The 26511-nt window shown below is 44.9% G+C and overlaps 1 protein-coding gene across 2 annotated transcripts in view; it reads right to left on the bottom strand.

Annotated features, from left to right (window-relative positions):
- Window positions 1-26511, bottom strand: part of KCNK10 (potassium two pore domain channel subfamily K member 10) — a 126991-nt gene that overhangs the window by 20222 nt on the left and 80258 nt on the right. For both annotated transcript variants that reach the window (XM_036270159.1, XM_036270153.1), the window contains exon 4: window positions 19164-19324. In XM_036270159.1, the coding sequence (XP_036126052.1) occupies window positions 19164-19324 (161 nt within the window). The remainder of the gene's footprint in view (window positions 1-19163; window positions 19325-26511) is intronic.

The raw sequence follows: 26511 nt of genomic DNA, 5'->3' as shown, positions 1-26511 counted from the left end.
GCAAGCCTCCCTGCCCCAGGAGAACAGAGACCAAAATTCCCGCCACAGGAGAACTGGCAGGACAAGAAATGCAACTAGACACCAGGAAGCAAAGAAGCATCCAATCGAACATCTGCATTTCTATAGATCCAACCCCCTGCCCAAACCTACCAACCAAGACCCAAAAACCCACTGCCTGACAAAAGCTTCCTGCTAGCGGATGCATATGAGGACGAAACCCCAGCTCCTAGAGGCTGTCATCATCGACCCAGGACCCCATGGCTCGGAGATGTGTAGCCCTTCCCTTTGGATACCCCCACCCCCCATTCCCTTTTCCGGCTGAGACTAGTTAGCATGCCCTCGCACCGCGAACCACCGACGTTCACCTTTCAGGCATTATAGGGAGAGCAGTGCCAGCCTCCTCCCCGGGGCCAGCAGGGCAGTAGCAACCCCCAGTGGAGGCAGAGGGCGCTGCCACCTGCAGGAGGGGCCCAGCAGCATTGCCAAGGGAAGTCAGTGATTAGAGCAGAGACTGGCAATCCAGAGGAGTTGACGGGGAACACAGGCTGTGGCCAGGGCGGACATGGGTGACATCCCCTACTAGTCCAGAGGGCAGGGTGCCTTGGACAGGAGAGCCTGGGAGAGGCCTGCTGCCGGGCCAGTGGAGTAGCAGGGATTTGGGCTAAATACAGATGCAAAGAGAGAAGATTCACAAGCACAGTTATCGACACATTAGTGGTGGAGCTCTTTGGACGTGGATTTTCATGAGATTTTATTTGCTTCATTGTACTCTTCTATGCCTCCCAAAGTCTCTGCGGTGACGGTGTATTCTCTTTGTAGTCTTTGTGAAAACCGAAGATGAAGAGGAGGAGGGATGGAAGAGAAAGAGGAAGACGAATAAGGAGAAAAGGGAACGAGAAAATGAGGAACATGCTCACAGACGCCGCGTGGTTCCCTCGAGAACCAGCACAATGGCCTTGAAAATCGTACCATTTGTCTTCCTTTCTTCGGGAAGGGGTGACGGCCGTGCCCTTGAGGGAAAACTAGAAGAATGAGAGTAGGTATTCCCCACAGTAAAGTAAGAGAGATGGGCCTTGCCTGAGCCTCCGGAACCCCGGGGACACTGCTAGGGCGGTGGAGGGAGCTGGGGGGGGGGGCTGCTCCAATCGTCCCTGCTTTCCGCTGACCTCCTGAGCCCCCTCTTCCTGCAGCGTCCGTCACCTGCCTCCAGAGCAGAAGTGTGGGAGCCCCGTGTTGGCAAGCATGCGCCACCCCTCTCCGGCTTGCCTATAACGCCAGTTATTTTTGCACCTTCCTCTCTAAGGGGACTGGATGGTTTATTGGTGCCCAAATACAGTCCTGTTCCACGCCTTTGTGACTTTTTAAAGGCTGTTCCAGCTGCTAGGATGTCCATCCCCTTTTCGTGCTTTTCACGTCAAACTCCTGTTTGTTCCTCAAAACACAATCTCAGCACTGCTTCCTGCGGGAAGTCCTCCGGCCTCCCGGTTAGAGTAACGGTGCCCTCCTCTGCTGTCTTTGCTCCTTGCCTGTTCCCCTGTCCATGGACCCGGCCCTCCTGAACTGCTGTCTACCTGCCGCTGTGTCTTTGCATCCTGGGTGCCCTCCATGGCCCAGTTTCCTACACCAGCTCCCTCCTTTTTTTAGCACCTAGAAAAAGTACGAGAGTGATTGTTTAAGGTAAACTGTTTTATGAAGGAAATAAACTAAAACTCGTCCTCCAGCAAGAGATGGACGGTCAGGATTTTGTCACGTGGCCTGCTAGTAAGAGCCCATGCCGTAGAGAGGCCCAGGGCTGGACATCCACACACATGCGCACAACCTGCATTCGTTGGATTGAATATTAGTGCCACAGGCGCTGAGCCAAGGGAGAGTCTTGACTGTTTGAACATGGCCCCTGATAGGAGAACAGAAACCATGTATCTGTATTCCCGGAAGTTACACCGGAGCTCCTGACAGTTGGTTTATGACCCCGGTTGGATGATAACGCCCTGGGAAGTGATTGATCAATCTGTGAGGATGTTGGTGGTTGTCACACAAGTGGAGGGACACTCCTGGCATGTGGTGGGTGGGGGCACTTCCTGTGATACAAGAGTCCTGTAGTACAAGAAATAGTGTCACAAATCAGAGAGGCAGCCCAAATTTAGCAGGAGTTTTCAATGTCTTACTGAAAAAAAAAGTAATGTTTATAATACCTAAGCTGAGAACTCCCTTTTACACACACACACACACACACACACACACACATACTGTTTCGCACTGTTTCAGTCTAGGCTGAATTTTACAAGAATATGACTCCAAGACAAATGGTGAGAAGGCTGAATTTTGATGAGTTGGAGCCTTGCCAAGAATTGTTCTCCATATTTGTAAACCACACCACTGACGGGAAAGTCCCTGGTGGAGTCTTAGTCACCGACGTGACTCACCTGGCCGGCCTTCTTCGGAGCTGCGGCCTTCTACCTACATGCAAGGGCCCCGCTGCTTCAGCAGATCCCCTGGGGTTTCATGACTAAGCACCTACTGCTGAAACGTGTTCTCTATTGTAAATGACCTTCCGTTTATGTCTCCTTCATATTGTAGCTAGAAAACGGTGATCAATTTTTCAAAATTAGATGTACAGGTAAGTTGCACTATCTAACATAAAATTCATTTCAGTGTGGGAAAAGGGCATTAATAAATAGTGGCTATAAAAGGGGGTGTTGGACACTGCAACCTACAGATAATGTATTGTACAACTGTATACCTAAAGCATATATACTTTTATTAACCAAAGTCACCCCAATAAAGTGTATCAACCAATTTAAAAAAAAGGGTGGGTATTGGGTATTATAGGGTTGACAACCATTGGATAAAACTAAACTGTGTATTGTACTTAAGGAGCTTCTGGGAGTTTTTTTATTTTTTCATAACTCTGAGAAGTCTATGGAATTACACTTATAGGTATCATCTGATGAGATGAAAGTCCCTGTGCAGAGAAACACCACGTGCGATAATCATGAGGGGAGAGCTCCCCTACTAAAACCACTTTCATCAAAATAATTACACTTCAAAGGTTAAGACTCCCCTCCCCCCTGACATTTATTTGCATACAATACTCCTTTTGGTTTCAAGGTCATTCTCTATATCAAAATGTAGGAGGTCATAGGTAGCGATGCTCATTCATTCACCAGGTCTGGGTGCCAGGTCGGGTCCCCACAGAGCTCCCAGGCTGATGGGCACAGCAGGCATCAGACACACAATCCCAATCAGAGAGACGAATGTTATTGTGGGGGTTCAAGGTGTGGTGGAAGGGGGAACCGGGTGCTGGCCTCATTTAGGAGTCAGAGAAACCTCCCTGAAGAACTGACACCCACCCGAGTGCAGGAGCAAAAAGATGGGGACTGTGGGCGGCACCGTGAACATCCCATGTGAAGTCTGGAAGTGACGGGGGGCATGGTCAGTACAGACCCACAGGGCCGTTGGATTTCCCCCCTTGAAACAGATTTCTCCCCAAATACAGTCCTCGGGGATCTCACTCCAAGAAAGAATGTTAACTGTGAAAAACGTTGAAATGTCTGGTTAATATAAACTTTCCACAAAATCTGGTTTTTGTTGTTCCCCTAATCATAAGAGAGAATTTGAATTCAAGATATTTTTTTAGAAATAGTATTGACATGGAAGGCATGTGATTATTATTATTTTTTAAATAGAAAAGATGGGAAGCAAAGTGCCCTTTTCCTCTGCAGGGGATATCTCAACCCTCAAGCTCCCAGGAGAGGCTCTCCGAAGCAGGTGCCCATGTTTATATGGCCATCTGGAAAAGGCGGACACATCTCCAAAGTATAGGCAGGAGAGCAGTAAGCCTAATAGAAATACAGGATCAAAGGGCTAAGGACAATTAAGACTTTTTAAAAGAAGAGCAGAGCAAGGAGCAGAGGAAAAAAAAAAAGCCAAGGAGAAAGTAGTAATAACTCTGCAAGAACACCACATGGCATTTATATGTCATGCATTTCATTTTAAATGTTAATATTTGCTTTCTTGCTAGCTTTGCTGCCAGCTCTGTTATGGTACTCAGTAAAATTCATTTTAAGAATATCACACAGAAGCTTTCTGTACTTTATCTTTAAAATCACACATAGAGTTCTTTCCTTCTTTTTAAACTGCATGATATATATGTATATATATCTCCGTATATGCCTGTTACTAACTCTTCAAACTAAACTGCAAAGCAGTGTTAAATTAAAAGGGAAAGTCCTGATAACCAATAGGAGACACCCAACACATTGGTTTGTGCCAATTAAGCAGTAAAAGGGAACCTGTGGAGGCGGGGGTAAGGGGGAGGCAGGTAGACATATTCATAATAATTTAACATGAGTTCTTTCAACCATTCCCCAGGTTCATGTAGAAAGATTGTTGACATTTACAGTAAAATTACTTCTGCCAAGGATTGGAGAAAGCTAACCTAGGAGACATTGCTTCGTGTAATGGTACCAACGTGGCAAGGATGCAATATCTAAACACAAGCACAGCAAAACCCTCTTCTGGGGTTTTGACGATATTTGACATTTGACAGCCAGTTATCTTTCAGGAAGAAAGCCTAGGAACACTTTGATGCTGTATAAAAGTATGAACTGGGCCATGGGTTCAAGATCCAGTAAGAGCACTCACAAGCTGAGAGGCAAGCAGCAAGTAGCTAAAATAAATTCTTTCGCATGCTTTGATTTTCCTCTTACCAGAAGCTGTGTATGTAGTGGAATATCATGGACACATCTGCGTAAACAGTTGCAGCCCGGTAAGTGCAGCTGAGAAAGTAGAGCACAATCCCCTCACCCCACGTCCCCCTGCACAGATGCACCGGCAGGGGCACGCTCAGACCTTCTGTGTTGTTCTTGGCTGAATCATGGCCAATGCAGCTTTTCCTCCAAGGGCAATGACTGGTGATGGGAGTTGAGTCCAGCCCCAAGCCCTCCCACCCACCAGGTAGGACTGAGGGTAGCACCAGCAAGCATCTCTTCTTCACTTGGGCTTGTCAGGAGGGTGGCACAGCCTACACACCTTGAGTGTATGAAAAGGAGTGTAGTTCTCTCTCTGTCATCCCCAGTGAATTCACAACTAAGTATTTACTGAAAGTGCTCAGTGCTGAGCAGGGGTACAGGAAAAGAAATACCTAGTAGCCCTCAGTTTCAAGACCCTCATGCTTTACTTAAAGAGAATAAGGCACCAGCAATGTAAGGCAGGCACATCAGCAGAGGTGTGTGTGTGATGTCAAATACACAAGCTGGACTTCACGAGCCCCTCCTCTGAGCTTCCAGAGCTGACAGTGTGCTGGACATGACTGCGTTCACCACTTGCTGAGCGCTGACGATATGCCAGGCATCGCTCACAAGCATCTGCTAGGTACCGCAAGAGGTAGCTACGGATTTTATCCTCACTTTCAAATGAGGAAGCCGAGGCACGCCCTGAGGTCACACAGCTTGGGCACTGAGGTAGTGTGCCCCCAGAGGCTGCCGGCCCAGCCCTGGTCTCATCAGGGACACTGGTCTTCATGCATGCCTGTTTTCTTCAGTGAAAATACTGCCTCTTGTTTATTGCCACGTCTCCCACCGTTGGGAACACAGAGGCGTTATTTGCTAATTGCTTAGTAAGTTGACCCAGGGAGCGGTGTGAAGGAGAAGTGACACTGGGGAGCTGGAGAGGGACTCATTACGAGGTGAATAAAGGATTTCAGCCCCAGCCACTTTGGCTCAGCGGTTGAGCGTCGGCCTGTAGACCAGAGAGTCCCGGGTTCAGTTCCTGCTAGGGGCACGTACCACAAAAAAAAAAAAAAAAAAAAAAGGATTTCACAGCAGCGGCAAGGTAAGGTAGAAACCAGATGTCACCAGCGTGAAGGCCCAAGGTGGCCTGGCGTTCGGCCACCCTCCCTCCCAGTAGCTCTGCTGCAGGGCCAGAGCTGAGGAAACAGGATGGGAATAAGCAGGGGACACAGCTGGGGGTGAGGACAGGAGGGGGCACAGGTGCCAAAGCGGGGTGTGGCACAGGGCCCCGCTTCTCGCCTTTGCCCTCAGTGTAACAGAATGGCAGCTGCTGGAGCCCCCAAAACTTAAGGGGCAACCAGATAGCAAATTAGTCAGTGCTATCTTCATGGCCCATAGATGCTGAAGAGGAAAAAACAAGCAGAAAAGAACAAGTGTAGGAGATTGGAATGATGAAGCATCGCTGGCAGGAATGTAAAATAGTGCAAGGCTGTGGAAAAGAGTTCCTCAAAAAATTAAATATAGAATACCATACGATCTAGCACTTCCACGTCTAGGTATACGTTCCAAAGAACCGAAAGCAAGGGCTTGAACAGATTTTTCACACCCACGTTCCCAGCAGTATTATTCATATCAGCCATAAGGTGAAGCAACCCAAGTGTCCATCGACAGGTAAATAGGTCAACAAGATGCAGTACATGCAATGGAATATTACTCAGCCGTACAGAGGAAGGAAATCGGAAACATGCCACAACGCGCATGACTCCTTAAAGGCATTATGCTAAGTGAAATAAGCCAGACACAAGAGGACAAATACTGTATGCTTCCACTTACACGAAGTGGAGTGGTCTGGGGTGGTCACATTCATAGACAGAGGTAGAACAGAGGTTACTGGGGGCTGGGGGGTGGGGAGAAGGAGAAGTTATCATTTAATGGGTACAGACTTTCAGTTCTGGGAGATAAAGAAATTCTGGAGCTGGCTGGTGATGTTTGCACAACAAGGTGTATGTACTTAATGACACTGAACCGTATATTTTAAAACTGCCAAAATGATACATTTTGTTATGTATATTTTACCACAATAATAAAAAAAAAACAAGCATAAAGAAAAAGCTAAAGCAGGCTTTATAGTACCCCACTAGTTTCTGGGGTTACCTTAATTGAGAATCTCTTTGAAACTATATGATTGTAGCTTGGACAAAAATGTTAATGTCATGGAAAAAGAGCCCCCCAAACAACATGGAAACAGTGCTGATTTGAAAAGCCAGAGTCGCTCTGTCCTTTTGTTCTCATTTTTTTCTGAGTATGGGAATCCTTTTGAACATGAAAAAACAAAAAAAAACCTGAATCCCCACAGAACAATAGAACTTTTGGCACCCACTGATTGTGAGAACATATATAAAAAAAACGATACTCGGAATTCAGAAATGATCTTTTAAAATGAATTTAAGTGATGACAGGCTCCTTATACACATCTAGAAAAGGGCAGTACCTGTGTAAAGGGGACATAGTGTTTATTCTAGCAGCAATGATTGATGCCCAAAAGGATTCTCGGATCCTTTATTACCTTTTTAAAAAAATTTTCACCCAAGGATATTCTTCCATTTATCTTCAGATAGAGTGGGAGGGAGGAAGAGAGAGAGAAACATCGATGTGAGAAAGACGCATTGATTGGTTGCCTCTCGCACGACCCCAACCAGGGCCGGGTACGTGCCCTTGACCGAAATCAAACCCTTGACTTTTGGTCCGTGGGCAGACGCTCCAACCGCTGAGCCAAATCGGCCAGGGTGATCCTCAGATCCTTTAAAATACCACTTAAGGCTCCTGGGGAAACCACCCATGGGGGAGAGCCACAGCTGTATACTAACACGAGGCTAAAACTCAGCAATAAACTCCAAGATACAGTTCAAAGCCGTTCGGTCAAAAATGCTATGATACACACACGCAGCTCTTCTTGGAAAACAAAAAGCAAAGCATTTCCCCCAGAAACACAAAGTGTATTTCCTCTAACAGGAAGGCGCGCTTCCTAGGCTGGATTCCGTCCGGGCAGCCCTGCCTTCTGCAAAGCCACCAGGGGCTGCTCAGCCGTGTGACCCCCCGAGCTGTCCTGCTGGCACCTCCCCAGGGAGCTGCCTCTCTGGGGGAAACGTCCCAAACTCCGGCAAGCCTCTCGACAATGACATATTCTAAACATTTCCCTTTCCTGAAGTGCAAAGTCCTAAAGCTACATTCTATCAATGACTCTGACAAACCAGTCATTGAGAAATGTGCAGCCTCGCGTGAGCTCGTGGATCACACACCCAGCTCCGTGATGGACAGGCTCAGCTCGACAAGGGCATCTCTCCATCTTCAGGAACCTAATTTTCCAGAAGCTTCACTAGAATCGTTATTACTTCCTTGGCTCACAAAAGTAGCCTGAGGCTAGACATAAAAGAAAAAAAAGAGGTTGGGTTTTTTTTTTTTTTTTTTTTTTACATTGATAAATGTAATTTTTTAAAGTAGAGTTCTCCAAAAGGGCAGAGGATTATTATTCTTTTAAATCTGCCAGCCTTGCAGAGGACCCAACCTAGCCTGTGAAAACGGGATGAGGGGTAACTATAGAAAATCACCCACCTAGTAAGCTGATTTTAGAATACTAATAAAAATCAGTGCTCATAAAATTCTTGCATTAAAGCTGTAACCCAAAAGCACCTGGACGTTGTAGAAACAGGTTACCACGTGGTAGATCTACAGCATGTGGTAGCCCCCAAATGCGAAGATATAAGATGTTTTTTTTTATTTTTATTTATTTTTATCCTCATTCGAGGACATTTTTCCATTTTTTGTACAGACAGAGTGGGAGGGAGAGAGAGGAAGAGAGAGAGAGAGAGAAACATCGATGTGAAAGGGACACATCGAGTGGCTGCCACCCGCACGACCAACCAGGGCCGGGGACAAACTGCAACCGAGGTACGTGCCCTTAGCGGGAACCGAACCCGGGTCTCTCCGGACCGCAGGCGGACGCTCTAACCGCTGAGCCAAACCGGCCAGGGCTAAGATGTTTTAATCAATACACCTTGTGGGGTCAGCTCTTCAACAGGCACAACCTAGCAGACAATGAACACAAAATATTCCAGAGACTTTGCTTTTAGGAGGCGGTTCTTCCACCACTTTCCTTGAGTTTGGGACCGAGTTAAATCCCCAGTGGAAATTTAAGTCTTGGCTTTCACGCACTCAAACTCCAGGTTCTCAGAACCACGGAAGCAAAACGCCGAGGCAGTGGGTGGAGCCAGCAGAAAGAAGCAGCTTTTTGAGGCCAAGACCAGCTGCCTCGGCTCACCAAGGGCTTGGCTGTGAGCTAGGATTCCTCTTATTGTCCACACTGAGTGGTTTGTACAAAGTGTACAGAGAGTGGAGAATATCATCTGCCTGGCAACTTCCCTCTCGAAGGTGGGTCAAAACGAGTCAGCCATCGGGCAGCACAAACCCCTCTTAGAAGCCCTCCATCAAATTACTCACCTAGCAAGGAAGCATTTACATCCTAGATTAACCTCCAGGAGTGGAGAACACCAAGAAAGAGTTGTTTGCTAATAATGACCCAGTGTTGGGGAGATAGAACAGGTGCGTAGAAAAGAATCAGGCTATGGTCTGAGTCAAAGTATCGATAGATGATATAAAGTTGGAAAACCCTTTGAGAGCAGACACAGGGCCAACATGAACTTTTCCTCATCTTTATCTGTTCCCAGGTCATACTAACCTTTCATGAAAGTTATTCTGAACCATCAGATGCTACCCCACCTTATGAGAGAAAGAAGGAAGGAAGGAGACTGGAAAGACAGTCTGGTTTGAAATCCTTGCTCTGTCCCGTGTGGGCTGGGTGAACTTGGACCGGTCGCAAAACCGATGTGAACATTCTGATCTCATAAAATTAAGAAGGTGATGTGGTCTTTCTGAGAGGGTTGTTGCATAGCTTACTCTAGGCAAAGCCCACAACCAGTGTCTGGCATAGAGTAAACTTTCAAAAGAGATTTGCATCTTATCTCTAGACTTTGAGACTAACATGCCACAGTGCTCAGTCTGACCTCAGTCAAACCCTATTGGACAAATGAGAAATCCAAGTCCCCCTATAAAGTGCCCCACATACAGAAGTTCACGAGTGACTTCCCAGAACTTAACAGATTCCCAGAAGTTAGCTGTGATCAAAGTTTGCCAGAAAGAAAAAAAGATTCTGTCAAACCTACCATAAAAAAGTTTAAATGTTAAACGCTATCCAGGCTGCATTTTAAGTGGTTACATTTTAGGGAGAATTTGATAGCTTTACTGTTTATAGAAAAGAGTGAAGATACATTTCAAAGGCCATTAAAACCTTCTACAGATCTCAGATGGCCACAGAAACACCAAAGGGATGCTGGCCAGTTAAGAAACAGAAGCTGAGAAGGAGAAAGAAGCATGTATTAGATTAGTCCCCACTGAGTCCGTTCAAGTCAGTGCTGGGATAGTTTGCCTGCTGAAGAGTAATAGCAGAACAATTTATCTTGATATATTCATCAGAGTAAAGTTCCCAGGCATTTTCCCTTATTGGTGAAAACGGTCTTATTCCCAGGGCAGGAAATCTCCAAAGCTCACTTCAAGGACCTGAGAGAGGAGAGTTCTGAATGGGAACGGCGCTCACTGGCATTGAAGAACTGGGTAAGTCCTTTGGTAGAGGCACAAGAACCCATGTGGAAGATTCAGCCAGGAGACCCAGGCATGCCCTTGGGACCTGTGGGACAATTGATCCTGGAACCATTTTGTCCTCAAGGGCACACTTAGTCATCCTCTGGAGACACTTTTGGCTGATGTAACTGCGGGCCCCGATGATACCTGCATCGAGTGAGCAGAGGAAAGGGAGGCGGCTAAACACCCTGCAATGCAGAGGCCAGCTATCAGCCTGGAATGTCAGGAGTGCTGGAGCTAAGCAGCCTGCTCTAGAGGAAGGGAGGAGGGAAGGGACCACCACGGACAAACTGGGGCATGGGCTTCACCAAGAGCTGTCATGCAGTCTGCTTTGTGGATGTCATCTGTGCAGCCTGACCCAAGTGCACATCAACATCTATCACTAAAGGTAGCAACATCCTTGAGCTAATTTAGAAGAGATGTGGTTGCTAAAAGTTTAAAAATATTTGCCTTCTTTGCATTTTAAAACAATGACCTCCTACCCGCTCCGGGTCCTTAGGAAAAGTAAACAATTGTTCACATTGCAAGCAGTCTTCATGCTGATCAAAATAAACTCACATTATCCATGTACCATTAATCCTACTGGGTTATTTCTCAGGAATTTTTAGTAGGGTATGCACTAGGCAGGCACTTTATAGACACACACACACACACACACACACACACACACACACACGTTCTCCGCCACTCTCAGCACACTATGCTGAAAAACATAACTAATTCCTCAGAAAACATTTCCACTGTGATTAGGACGCGAAAGTTATACCCACAGAGCTGAAAATCACACCCGGTTTCCAAAACAAGGGTTTTTATCTTCTTGAAATAATTTGTTTAAGTTAACCCCATCACTGCTGGGAGCTAGCTCAAGGACTCCTTGTGCGAGACAAGAAGCCTCCTGCCAATGTGTTCTTCATATCTTTCCTCGACTCACACCAGGCACACGGCGGAGGCCTGCAGGAGTTCTTGGCTTCCACCTCCAGCTCCTTCCTGCAAGCCAAAGGGGTTGATTAGCCCACTGACTGAACATCATTAGCAGATTGAGGTTGTCATCACCGGTCTTAAACATCTGGCAGGCGCCAAAGTCCTCCAGTGATCACAGCACCAGTAAGCCTAGAGTAATGTGTTATCATCTGTCAGCTACACCCAGGCTCTTATGGCTTCAAAGTTAAATAGACATTTCTGCTGTATCCTTGGGGGAAAAGGCCAAAGAAGAAAAAGAAAAAGCGTGTTCCTTGGTTATAGAGTAACATCAGAAAGCCTGCTGATCAGCCAGAGAAAAAGAGGAAGCTGCTTTCCACGAGAGGCCAAAGTCCAGCTCGGAGCAGGAAAATGGGACCCAGTCCAAAATCTAACCAGTTTTCCTACAGCATCCTTTCAAATGACAGTTGGCCTGGCCCAGCAAAAGAGCCAGCCCACAGCAGGGGGGAGAGAGGCTGCCCACTCCCCATATCTGCTTTGGAACCCAAGACCAGTCCTGCATAAATCCCAAATCATTATCCTTCCTCACTCGCTGCCCAGATTTCCCCTGGCAACCTAGGAAGAATGGTCTTTCCTTTATGTTACATAAATACTTAGAAATCATCTCCAAGAATGAGCATGGTGTATTCAACACACCTAAACTCCACATGGTTTCCTGGTGTGGCTTCCTATCTCTGACAGTAAATATGTGTGGCCCACCCAGAAGAGGCTTACTGGTTTGAATCCAGACTGTGCCCCCAATTCATTGTCACTCTGGGCAAGTCACTGAACAAATCGCAGGCTCCAATCCTCGCACGTGAAAGGAGTCTCACTACAGTAGTGTACCCCAAAGAACAGAAGATCTACGAGCCTTCTATTCCAAATCCTGGGGATGCTCCGCACCCTCGAGTGAGCCCAGGACAGGCCCGGGGAGTATGCACATGAGATGACTAGTGCTCATCGATGTTCCCATCTCCTCGCCTTCCTGGAGACCGAACAAAACTTTTCAGGTCCACTTGGCAGTTGGGTGGGTCCATGCAACTAGTCCAGGCCAACAGGCTGTGACTGGAGGCCAAAGCTCTTAAGAGCCAGTGTGCAATACCTAGCTCCCCCTGCCCCCCCAAACCCCCTAAAGCCTGCAGAGCTACCTGGGCTGCAGCAGACCTTCCAGAGGTGAGTGTAAACTGGGGTTACTTGTAACCATAGTTACCATAACATAATTCAGTCTCCTCTAAGGGATTGAAGGATCCCAAAGGCCACCTGATTTATGACAAAAAAAAGAGAGGACAGCCCTGGCCAGTTTGGCTTAGCGGTTGGAGCGTCGGCCTGCGGTCCAGAGAGACCCGGGTTCGGTTCCCGCTAAGGGCACGTACTTCGGTTGCGGTTTGTCCCCGGCCCTGGTTGGTCGTGCGGGTGGCAGCCACTCGATGTGTCCTTTCACGTCGATGTTTCTCTCTCTCTCTCCCTTCCTCTCTCTCCCTCCCACTCTATCTGTACAAAAAATGGAAAAAATATCCTCGGGTGAGGATAAAAAAAAAAAAAAAAAAAAAAAGAGAGAGGACAGCTGCCCTGTAAGTGGTCTGCGTAGCCAGCAGCTGTGACACCTGTGGCAGATGCTATCATTCGTTTACCCCAACTTCTTTGCCGACAGAATCCTAATTTAGCTCATCACGGCAATGTGGTCAGCCCCAGAGCTGTGACATAACAAATGGTGTTGTTTTAAGCATCTGCATCTGTGATCATTTGTTGCACAGCCGTAGAAAACTAACACAGCAGGGGAGTCCTTCTCATTCAGGGTGAGGTGGTTACCAAGTCCCTCTGCCATCTCAGCTAAAGCTACATTCTCTGATAAAGCTTATCAGCAATAAAATTGACATTTTAATCTCCATATGACTCCTGTGTGTATTTCTAGATTAGTTCCGAGTTTCAGAGGGCAAAAAGGTGTTTCTTTTGTTCATCCCATAAAAACCCCAACAGTCAAGCATTTTATTATTACTCGGTAGCCAGAAGCATTCTTTTTTCTTTCTATCCTCACCTGAGGACACTTTTGCATTTATCTTCAGATCCAGCGGGAGGGAGGGAGAGAGGGGAGAAGAGAGAGAGAGAGAGAGAAATATCGATGTGAGAGAGACACACCGAATGGCTGCCACCCACACAACCCCAACTGGGGCCGCGGACAAACTGCAACCGAGGTACGTGCCCTTAGTGGGAACTGAACCCTGGACTCTCTGGTCCGCGGGCTGACTCTCTAAGCACCGAGTCAAATTGGCCAGGGCTAGAAGCATTCATAAATAATACAGATACCCTCAGCAACTCTTTCAAATGAGGCTCAGATGTGGTAGAAGGACTCAAAGCATGTCACTTCAGAATACAGGCAGCTAGAAGGCCGACTTCATATTTTATCTTTACTCCATGAAAAATCCTCTGTATCGCAAGAACTGAGAAAAATGAAACAAAACACACAACAAATGAAGGGAAAGATTTAACAATCACTGAGCAGGTGAAAAAACAAAAACAGAACTAATGAATCTTCCTTGTAGGAACCAGAAAGCACAACCCAAGTTTTGTTGGTTTGTACAATTTTTAATTCTCTAATAATCACCTAAGAGCAACAGGTATTTTATTTTATTTTTTCTTTATTGATTTTAGAGAGAGAAGAAGTGAGAGGGAGAGAGAGATAGAAACACCGATGAGAGAGAACATCGACTGACCGCCTCCTGCATGCCCCCCACTGGGGATCGGGCCCACAGCCTGGGCATGTGGCCTGACTGGGATTTGAACCAGCGACCTCTTGGTGCATGGGTTGATGCTCAACCACTGAGCCACACTGGCCAGGCAGCAACAGGCATTTTAGATGTAGTTTCAATGAATGGCAAGGAGCTTGGAGATTTTCTACCAAGGCTATGTGCAGCAAGCCAGACTGCTGTTTGTACCTCCAAGAAGTGCGCTTACATGGTTACCGGAACTCATCATCTCTTCCAAAAGCACCCTCCACCAAGCTTCGAATACCTACTTCATGTACTTCCAGTTCCATGATATACTGTTAGCTTCCTGGAAGACTCCTAGTCTTCGATGGAGTATGTAAGGAACTGAGTAGGCCATCAGCATAATGAAATGTGAGATTTTTAAGGCTCTGTTCCAGAGCTGGTTGAATGATCCATTGAGAGGCAGCTTTTAGGGGAAGGAGAACAGTACTGTACTTGAGGTTCAAAATACATTAGGGGAAACTAAGTCCTCAAATTTGGTAGCAAATGTCATCAAATGAGTGCAGCTTCTTTCCTTGTTCAGAATATAGTTGCTCATTTTTTTATAAAGAAAAATTTCAAAAGCATGTAGTCCAATAATTTCTTTCTACAAATAAAGACACTGCAATCTAAATAAGCTACCTAAATATAAAAATGCCTGATCTCCATTCAACTCCTGTTCTTCTGAGATGTTTGCTCTACCAGATTTATTGTTCTTTAGCTCAGAGGGCTAAAAGGGATCCCCCGAGAACAGCTCTTGGAGATAGGGTTCCCCAGTCTGGTTTAGAAAGACCTGAACTTCTCAGAAGCAGAGGAGTTGGACTCTGGCAGTTCCCATGGTGACCACTGAGCCCAGGTGCATGCTCTAATGAGGCTGGTGGACTGACCAGCACTTAGGGAGCAAAGGTTGTGAGACATTCCAGGAAACAACCACATGCCACCGAGCTGCTTGGATGACATCTGAATGGGGCTAGCCTGCCACCAAACACTTTGTTCAGGAGACAGACACACAGTAGCTCTGAACTCTATGTGTCTGGCCCCATGCCAGCCTCTTTTCCATAAATTATTTTGCTTAATCATTACCAAAACATTATAAAGTAGATTGGAATTTTATCCCTTTTTTCCAGGAGGACTAAATTGAATTGGCTCACCCAGGATCACTGAGCTTATAAAAGGAGGCTCTGAGCCCGCCATAGGGCCCTATTCATCCAGTCTGACAAGCTGAAACTGCTCTGAAAACTGAACTGGGGAACTCCCTTGCATTCTTCTAAAGAAAAGCTGAAGTCATCATGTCTTGTCTCAGAGGGAAAAACAAGTTCAGATTTAGAGCTTGCCACTCGCTGATCTATCTTTCCCGTCATTACTAGATTCTGAAAAAGATCTCCAAGTATCCTTTTAAATAGTAAGTCATCTTGAAAAAAATTCCATAAAGAAGGTTTGAAACAGTCAAGAATTCGGCTAATAATGAGAAAAAGAGAAGAAATGACCTTACACCAAAGCAAAACAAGTATTCTGCTAGATCATATGAATGAGTGTGAGTTCAAAGGCCCCAGAAACACCACTCCAGTCACAGTGGCTTCAATGCCTGTCCCTGATGCCAGGAATGCCATCTTCAGTAAAGAAATGGCCTGAGTTGAGATTTTTGTCCCTTGTTTAAAGGTAAGCATTTTTAAGAGGAGAAATCCACTGATAACAACTAATGAAATGGAAGCTGTAATAAAAAAATTCTCAGCAAACAAAAGTCCTTAACTGGTTGGATTTACAGGCGAGTTTTACCAAACATTCAAAGAAGAATTAACACCTATTCTTCTCAAACTCTTCCAAAGAAGTCAAGAGGAGGGAAGACTCACAAGCTCTTTTTAGGAGGACAGCATTATCCTAATCCCCAAACCAGATAAAGACATTACAAAGAAAAAAATTACAGGTCAATATCCCTGATGAACATAGATGCTAAAATCCTCAACAAAATATTAGCAAATTGGATCCAGTAATTCATTACAAAGATCATATATCACGACCAACTGGGGATGCAAGGCTGGTACAATATTAAAAAATCAATAAATGTAATATATTACATAAATAAAGTGAAGGATAAAAATCACATAATCATATAAATGGATACAGAAAAGGCATTTGCTAAAATCCAGCACACAAGTTTGATAAAAACTCTCAGCAAAGTGGAAATAGAGGGAACATACCTCAATATAACAAAGGCCATAAACAACAAACTTAACAGCCAACATTATACTCAATAGGAAAAAACTAAAAGCGTTTTCCTTAAGAACAGGAAGAAGGCAGGGTTGTCGGCTTTCACCACTCTTGTTCAACATAGTACTAAGAGTCCTTGCCACAGTGACCAGACAAGAAGAAAAAATAAAAGGCATACAAATGGAAAAGGAGGAAGTAGAAATGTCATTATTCACAGATGACATAATATTATACAGAGAAAACCATAAAAACTCCATCAAAAAACTAGATTTAATAAATGAATTCAGCAAGGTAGCAGGATACAAAATTAACATCTGAAAATCAATGGCATTTTTATACACCAATAATGAACTCTCAGAAAGAGAAACTAAAAAAATAATACCATTTACTATTGCAACAACAACGAAAAAAATAAAATTCCAAAGAATAAAGTTAACCAAGGAGGTGAAAGACCTGTACTCAGAAAACTACAGAACACTGAAAAAAGAAATAAAAAGATAAAAACACGTGGCAGAATATACCATGTTCATGGATTGGAATAATTAACATCATTAAATTGTTCATACTACTCAAAGCAATTGATAGATTCAACACAATTCCTATTAAAATACCAACAGCAAATTTCATAGAACTAGAAAAAATATTACAAAAATTTATATGGAACCAAAAAAGACATAGAATAGCTGCAGCAATCTTGTGAAGGAATAATAAAGTTGAAGGGATCACAATACTGGATGTCAAACTATACTACAAAGCCATTGTAATCAAATCAGCCTGGTATTGGCACAAGAACTGGCATATAGATCAATGGAACAGAACAGAGACCCCAAAAATTGACTCATGCCATTATTGTCAATTAATCTTTGATAAAGGAGGCAAGAACATACAATGGAGTAAAGACGGTCTCTTCAATAAATTGTATTGGGAAAATTGGACAGGTACATGCAAAAAAAAAAAAAAAAATTAAACTAGACACGAACTTACACCATACACAAAAAATAAACTAAAAATGGATGAAAGACTTAAATGTATAAAATACATTTCTTAGAAGAAAACCATAAAATCTTAGAAGAAAATATAGGCAGTAAAATCTCAGATATAATAAATCAGCAAAATTTTTGCCAATACACCTCCTAGGGCAAGAGAAACAATAAAAAAAATAAACAAATGGGACTACATCAAACTAAAAAGCTTATGCATAGCAAAAGAAACCAGCATCAAAATACAGAGGGAACTCACAGTATGGGAGAACATATTTGCCCATGATAAACCTGATAAGGGGTTGATTTCCAAAATATACAAAGAACTCATACAACTCAACAAGAGGAAGACAAACAATCCAATTAAAAATTGGGCAAAGGACCTGAATAGACACTTCTCCAAAGAGGACATACGGATGGGAAACAGACATATGAAAAAATGCTCAGCATCACTAATCACCAGAGAGATGTAAATTGAAACCACAATGAAGTATCACCTTACACCTGTCAGAATAACTACCATCAACAAACAAACAAACAAACAAACAAACAAACAAACAAACAGCAAGGGCTGGTGAGGATGTGGAGAAAAGGGAATCCTAGTACACTGCTGGGGGAAATGCAGACTGGTGCAGTCACTATGGAAAACAGTATGAAGGTTCCTCAAAATATAAAAAAATGGAACTGCCATTTGATCCAGTGATCCTACTTTTAGGATTATATCTTAAGAATCCTGAAACACCAGTCAAAAAGAAAATATGCACCTATGTCCATAGCAGCATTATTTAGAATAGCTAAATCTGCCCATCAGTAGACAAGTGGATAAAAAAGCTATGCTACACTTACACAATGGAACACTATGCAGCTGTAAAATAGAAGGACTTTTTGCCCTTTGAGATAGCATGGATGAACCTGGAGATTATAATGCTAAGTGAAATAAGCCAGTCAGAGAAAGAGAAACATCATATGATCTCACTTATATTTGGAATCTAAGAAACAAAGTAAACTGATGAATAAAATAGATCCACAAACATAGAAGCATGGAACAGATTGACAGTTGACAGAAGGAAGGTGGGAAGCATGACAGGAAGAGATTAATCAAAGAACTTATATGCATATATGCGTAGCCCATGGACACAGACAATAGACAGATGAGGGCCTGGGGTGGGGTGGGAGATGGGTGGAGGAGGCAAACTGGGGAAAATGGGGGACATCTGTAATACTCCAAAAAAAAAAAAACACAACAAAACAAAAAAACCCTACTTACACAATAGCAGTCATCAGCACTTTAGTATGAATTAGTACATCAGCATACTATTGCTGAGGGAGCACTCAACAGTGGGAGGAGAAAGAGGAAAGGGCCATGAGGAGACAAATACAAAAGACAAAGCAGTGTCTAGAAAAGACAGGCTCTGGGACAGATCCTAGAATCCAGGATCATCCTGAAGACACTGTGCTTGCAAATAAAACAGAAGGAAGAAGTTTCCAAAACAAAATGGATGAATTTATAATTTTCTACTTTATTGCAAATGCACTAAGGAACCCCTCTTTCATCTTTAAGAAAACATGGAGGACGCTTCACATCTTTAGAAAATCTGTGTTGGCAAATCCACACTTAACCCTCTGTGTTGTGATTCCAGAAGTACCACTTTAGAGAAGGTAACTACTGAAGAGAAGGGTTTAGGCACAGTACCGGTGACTACCATCAGCCAAACAGAAAACACGATCAAAACAATAGACCCTTAAAAGTAGTAATGATATGATAACACCCTGATGATACCTTCTGGATCTCACCAGGCTAAAGCCAATTAGATCGCAGAGGTCAGGGTTGACATAGAGGCAGTACTCACTCGAAAGACCTTCTCCACTCTTGCAATGCTTTTCCCAAAGATGGTTCCAAGTTGGTCTCCAATTCCAGCCAATAAGAAACCAAAGAGTGGAATTCCAAAGATGGCATATAAAATACAAAAGATTTTGCCTCCTTCAGTGCTTGGAGCAATATTCCCATACCCTGGTGAGAAATATTAAAAAGAGAGAGGGAGAGCGGTGAGGTAGCAGAGAAATTAGAGTATGGACCCCAAGACTCCACAGACCCTTTGTAACGTTTCTGCACCCCCTCCCCACTTGATGAACTTTAGGAGGTACAACTTCATTTCAAAGGCCCATAACATGAAATTCAGAACACTGTTCCAGTGCTTTCTTTCCTTCTCTACTGCGAACAGTTCTAAGGAGATCCAGGTGTCCTGGCTCTCATGTATGCAGTTAGATTCTACTTTAGAAATTTTGTGGTCACCCAGAATTGCATTTCTAATGAAAAATGGAACTGCTTATTTCAGAAACACTGGACGTCTTGAACCTGTCTGGTTTAGGGACACCCGTGCACCTGAAAGAGGCTCACCATTGTCATTTTCGATAGGAAAAGAACCCTTCCTTATAGCCTCATCCCATGGACAGCCCCCCACCAGCCAGACTGTGTCTGCCTTCCACATTTGCCTTCCTAGGGCCATGGGTGCTCTGAGTAAGGAGGCTATGCAATCTAGCAGACATTCAGATAGGACCCGTGGATCATACAGCTGTACCCCAGGAAGCCCGCAAACAGTAAAGAGTAGGGGAAGGAAGGCCTCTTTATCACACTGCCAGTGATGTTTGGTTCTGCCTGGCTCTTTTTCTCTTCACTGGGAACCCTGCATCATCTGAGTCCAGCCTACCCTCCCACTCACTTCTTGCATCGAGGGTTATCAAGTGCTAAATACATGTTTGTTGGTGGGATGGATGTTTAAAAACAAAAGAATCTTTCACAGCTGGGTCTACTAGTATGAGTGTCAAATAGCCCTTTGAAAACACCAACATCTGCATTCTTTTTTTTTTTTTTTTTTTAATCCTCACCCGAGGATATTTTTCCATTTTTTGTACAGATAGAGTGGGAGGGAGAGAGAGGAAGGGAGAGAGAGAGAAACATCGACGTGAAGGGACACATCGAGTGGCTGCCACCCGCACGACCAACCAGGGCCGGGGACAAACTGCAACCGAAGCACATGCCTTTAGCGGGAACCGAACCCGGGTCTCTCTGGACCGCAGGCCGACGCTATAACCGCTGAGCCAAACTGGCCAGGGCCCAACATCTGCATTCTTAAGAATTCTGCAATTACATAAGTAACTTAGGTATAGTGAATAGTGGCCTTACCCCAGATGGATGGGACTAAAGACAGTGGTGTTGGAAGGAAATGGCTTTGGCATTAGCACAATATGTATAGAAATGAGAGTCTAAATTACTTGTTACTTGTTTTCATGCTAATGAGACAATAACCTAACCATGCTCCCATATTAGGGTAACTCCTGTGAGATCTGTTTCTAAATCCATCAGTGGGTGAGTTATTGGGTTCATAGTTATCAGTATGCTGGGGATGCAACACAGTAAAGAATAATGCTGATGACGGGTTCATCATTCATCCTTCTATGCATGTAGAAAATTCAATGCTTTCTGCTCTTGAGTAATGAGTCACCTTACTATTTCCCTTTTCAATTTTCCACTCAGAATCATTCTAACCTCTGATCACAAATTATCTAAATTACAGCTGCCATTTCATCGATGGGTGCTTAGGCAAATTCCCTAATCTCTCATTTCCTTTACTCACCACCATTTGGATTTAATGGTGTAAAAAAACCCCTTGTAATTTTTTCAGGTGCTTTCAGGAACGTGGACAATCCAGTTGACATGAACAAATGTGCCTCCCCACTTCCCATTATGCAGGTTGGTGGTGACTCTCAGAAACATTCTAGTAACTTCTGGAAACACCTATGACTCTTGCTTGGTTGTCTCATAATTGCCTGATTACTGTCAGGGAATATAGGTTTTCTTTTAGTCTAATAACTCAGAAAGAAATATTGCAGATGCCGGCAAACAAGCTGAGGCTCTGAACCTGCTGACTAGGCATCTTCTGAGCCCTGCCAAGAGCTGCACACCCTCCTCCAGCTCTCAGAGAGGAGCTGCCCCCAGGGCTGCCGGGGTCAGGGGCCTGCAGAGGGCCATCAAGGAGCACGAGAGAGAAGAAGACAGACCCTCCCTTGGCTGCTCCAAACCCTAGTGTTGGAGGGGTGCAAGGACAACATGGAAAAAAAAAAATCAATGAAGTGGGAAGCACTACACCGATGCAAAGTAGCATTATCATTATTGGCTCCTTATTTATCCAGTGTTTCACAGACAAGAACACAAAAATAAAATGAAAGCAAAGTTCTTAGGTAAGGGCACTAGTGAAGTGATATTTAAATGAGTCTTCGAGTGTATTTAAGGCCGTCACATCATATCAGACACAGTAATCGGCACGCCTGAGATGCTGTGTATTGTGCATGGGTGTGGGCACGTGCATTTTTGTCCCCGGCCTCTGATAAACTATTGGGAATGACTGCTCCAGCTTGACTGTCAACACGGTCGAGCTAGGAAAATCCCAGAACTTACATTTGGGAACTTTGCTCAGAGGCAATAGGATTTTCAGCTGCAGTTCGACTGTTAGATGGCCTGGCCCAGCCTTCCGGAACACTAGGCAGAACCTGGAAGTGAGGTGTAAGGGTTGTGCGTAGGTTCTAGAACTAGAGGCGACATGGATTCCTGCTCTGGTTCTTCCGCTCCCTAACTCTCAGAGCTTGGGCAACCTACTTAGTCTTTCTGCCTCACCCCTCGTCTGAGAGGGGAGGCTGTTTAATAGCACTCCTCTTACAGCTGTTAAAGGGGAACACGCAGGTGCGAAGCCCGATGCAGAGCAAGTGCTCAGTAAGTGTTAGCGATTATTATCTTCGTGCCCCAGGTTCTCTGCAGGAAGAAATCGCTTCTGAGCAACATGTCTCCAGGAAAACGAAGCCCCAGGAGAAATCAGGTGGTTGGTCCGACTCCGTAAACTCTGCTGTTCTCCCACAGTGCCAGGACAAGGGCCAGCACTTACCTCAGGTTGGCTGGCTCAGTGAGCTGGGTGGGCCCATGGCTGGATTTGGGGTATGGGTATCTCTTAGTGGAGCTAGGGGCTGCGAAAGCTGGGAAGTGAGAAGGGGTACACAGCTGCTGGAGAAGTAGTCAGGTAGAACTAGCCCAGAAGACTGGAACTGGATTTAAGTAAAGCAAAAGATACTCAGGGAGCTACTCCATCAACTGGCTTCTGGTGACTTTCAAAAGAGATGACCAGCCCAGGGAGGACAGACTGTCACGAATGAGAAGGACGGAGGAGGGGCTTAGCTCTGTTCACCCCCAGCTAAAAAACTATCCCAAGCCCTTTATGAAGAGAAAGTTGATGTCTAAAGAGGACGTGTGCCTGAGAAGCACACATATAATGCACCTATTTGCTACTGACGTGCCAGTCACATCCTGGCCAAACCATGTGCTGTGCAGCCTTGGTGTGTGCTGAAGAGTGTGCACCCTAGAACCAGAATGCCTGAGCACACAGAGCTGGCTTTATGGGTAAGCAAGCTGTGCAAATAGCCCCCCCCCCCCTTTAGAAGGGCCCCATGCTCTGCTGTTGCCATTTTGACATTCTTAACCATTTTTTTTTAGCAAGGGACCACATTTGCATTTTGCACTGGTCCTGCTGAATGACGCTCCATTGCTTACTAACTGCGAGATTCTGGGAAAGCGACTGATTGTGCCCAAGGTTCAGTCTTCTCATCGGTGACATGAGGCTATCCACGGTCCCTACCTCATGTGGTTAATGAGAGACTGTGACAAGGCATGGGGAGCACAGTGCCCGGAACCCAGTAAGTGCTCAGCGAATGTCAGCCACCATGTCTGCTATTTCCAAAATCATGGGTTAAACTTCCAATGCAAGTGCTGGTTAATTAGAAATAGCTGCCCAGGTTCCTTGGCAGGTACAACTCGTAAATGAGGCCGCCAGGCAAGTAACACGGCTACTGGCTACCATCTGGAAGCTGACCATGGGGCTCTCGCTGCTGTGGGTGGAGTCAGGTGACTCAACCCAAAAATGCCTCAAAGACTAAACTCCAATCGCATTCCAGAGCCGTAGGTCAGAATGCTGTCACCTGTGGCCCTTCTGCAAGGGACTGTGGGAAAGTCTCTGCACACAAGAGCGCGTGTTATGCCTCCAGCTTAGAGAAGCTAGTTGCTGGGGATCCATCAGCAGAGTCCACTTTCACGGGCGGGGGGCATGTCAGCACTGGTTACTGAGAAAGGGGATAGGGGCCAGGCGGCCTCAACAAAGACGGAGCTGACTCCAGTCTTCCTTGTGGCGGGGCTCCTGCTTTGGAAAATGCCTAAATGCATCCCCTTTGGCCATCCGCTTGGAAATCTTTCTGTATGTCTGAGTACAAGAAAAGCTTTTCCAAAAAAGGCAGCCCTTGATACCTTCAGATGAAAGGGACTTCTGATATTGTGTAGGGTCGCTGCCTTTCGGAAAAGAATCCATTATTCCTCAGATCTCTCTATTCTCATTCTAAGCAACGAACACGTTTTTGTGTGTCTGAAAAGCATATAACCTCACGCTGCTCATGAAAGTCTTTCTGGAGAGCAATTTGGTGAGCCTCTAAGAGGTCCATGACCTTTGACACAACAATCCCTTGGGGATCTTTTCAAGGAAACTGCCCGAGATGAAGATGTTTTCATCGTGATGCTAAAAGAAGAAACGGCCTCAGTCTCCCACACTATGAGATAGCAGTGTGGATAGTAGAGCCAGAGGAACCCATCAAAGAGTGTTTTCCACAGTAGCTCAGTAATATGGGGACATGTTTACAGTATCATGTCGCCTGGTGTATGAACTCAAGCACGCAGGCTAATGTTTGTGCGTTTCACAGACAATGGAGACAGCTCCTCAGCTCCGGGAGCTCCACCGCCTGACTCCTAAATTGTGGAACGTTTCTCAAGGAAAAAAAAAAGAAAAGAATTCATGAATTCTGAGTTTTCTTAAGCCTTGTTACCACATGTGATGAATGATGAAAAGCCATTATTTCCTCACCTCATTATTCGACTGACATCGTACGATGGTTCCCTTTAAAATTCTCTAACTGTATGACTTTATAAATACGCTCCACTCTGGAGTTAAAATTTAGCCAGCTAAATGGTGGTCAGCGTACAATGCGTTATTTTGCAATGTGTTGAGGAAGAGAGACAAAACGGCATTTTTATTTTCGTTGAAGAGAACAAGGACCTAATCTCTAGCACTGACACTGAAGTGCGCTTGTGGTTTGGGTTGGGTTTTATTTTGGTTTGATTTTGTTTCAGGCCTGTTTTAGAGTCATTTCCTGTTCAACATCCACCTTCCTTCAGATTTTTGGGAAAGGGCCCTATCCTGTGCCTAGGTATGACACAGTATCCTGCCTCCCTCTATAGAGGCAACACCTTCCAAGCAGCCAGGACACACGCACATGAACCCAGAGGCTCAGCCAATGGGACGCTCTGCCTAAGACTTTAAATCTAGAGCAGGTGGCCCAAAGGAGGTGAGAGATGGCAGCTGCAGTGTCCAGCAAGGTCAGGCACTGGCCATGAAGGTCAAAGAATACCTACTGGCCTTCCATGATCTCTGACCCATAAGTGTATATTAGAATTTTTCAGTATTAGGTAACAGAAAACCTGATGCACACTGGCTTATGGAGAAATGCATTGAGCCCAGTAAATGGGAAATGTGTCATTTACTTCTTAACACTTCATGGATAACTACATCCAAAACTCAAAGGATGTGAACAGGACCCCATTTTTCAGTCCCCTTTTATTACTCTGCTTCTTTGGTATTAGCCGAATTCCAGGCAGAGAAACTCATCAAAGGGAAGAAATGACTGGTGGGGTCCTGGGCCTCTCTTCCAGATTTACCTCCAGTAAGAAAGGAAGTTATTTCCTCCTACGGTCAAGTAACAGCCCAAGAACTGAGATTTTTATTGGGCTAATCCAGATCTCATGTTCATCCCTTAACTAAGGGCTGTGTCCACTCATGTGCAAGGTAATGGACTTCTTCATCCAGAGAAGGTGATTCTTCCCCTGAGACGTGGGGACAAGGACCACTGAGGAAAGGGTTATCAGAATAAGTAAATGGATGCCAGGTATCAGAAACCAAGGACTATGTGTCATTTGCATAAACCCAAAGATTCTAGAATTAGCATATAAAAAAGGCAAAAAATGTTACATATCAAATGCTTCTCATTAGAAGCATCACTTCTTAATTGCATAATGTCACCTAGGTCAATGAACACAGTTGTTTAATAAACCAAGCCCCTCCGGGGCTCCTAATGAGTTGACACCATAAGTACCATCAGTACTCATGCTAATACAGCTAGAGTTTTCAATGCATCAGAGAGACCACTGATTTAGCCATTTTATAAAACAAAAAAAATTAGAATGTTTTTTCTGTTGGGGGCTGTGAGGCTATGGGCTAATATGACCTTATTTGGTCTGGAGTGTCCAAAAAGCCTTCTAGGCTCGGACCCACTAGTATAGGGCATGCCTCTCATACCTGTAATAGCTGATCTGAACACCTCTGCAGACTTGCAAATGTGAACCTAGTCTGAGATGCAGAGTCTTGCTAAAAAGGAATGACAATTCTCCTTCATTCCAAATTTTCTTGTGGCACATAACTTTCTTGATTGCCCCGATATAAACACAACGCAGGTCCTAAAGGCTAGGTCTAAAAACAAAAACAAAAAGCTGTGCCTCTCAAACAACCCTGAGCCTCTAAAACTATAAGAAATGCACCCCCCCCCCAGGAAGGCATCCTCTCCAGCACCCACTTAACCTGTGGTCATGAAGTACGAAGGAGAGAGAGCAGCCTTCCAGATGGCAAAGCCGGTCTTCAGACAGCACAGAGGAGAGAGCTCCTTGCAGGTGTTAATGAAGGAATCCTCCCACTGCAAGGGCAGAGGGGCAGAGGGGCAGAGGGGCAGAGGGGCAGAGGGGCAGAGGGGCAGAGGGGCCTGCCTTCCATTGCTATGGCCTGGTGACTGTTGTGTGTCTCCCATTCTTCTGAACGAGAAGTGTTATTGCTGTGTGACTTCACTATTGTATGGGAGCAGAGAACTGTCAAACTCATTTTCAGCAGAGCTGGGAAAGGGATATAATCTAGCAATTCCATCACATAGGAAAAAAAAACCCCAAAAACAAAGAGAAGAAATACAGAAAATGATAAGAGAGCCCATCAGTGGCAAATCTCAGAAAGTGCCAGCAAAAATCCATTTATGAAGGTGAGGGTTTCACCTTGAACTTCAAAAGAGATATCT

Source organism: Molossus molossus, unplaced genomic scaffold (genome assembly GCF_014108415.1).
Source record: "Molossus molossus isolate mMolMol1 unplaced genomic scaffold, mMolMol1.p scaffold_m16_p_1, whole genome shotgun sequence".
In the NCBI taxonomy this organism is placed as follows: domain Eukaryota; kingdom Metazoa; phylum Chordata; class Mammalia; order Chiroptera; family Molossidae; genus Molossus; species Molossus molossus.
The sequence above is the reverse complement of the archived record's forward strand: the minus strand, read 5'-3'. Positions and strand labels throughout refer to the sequence as shown.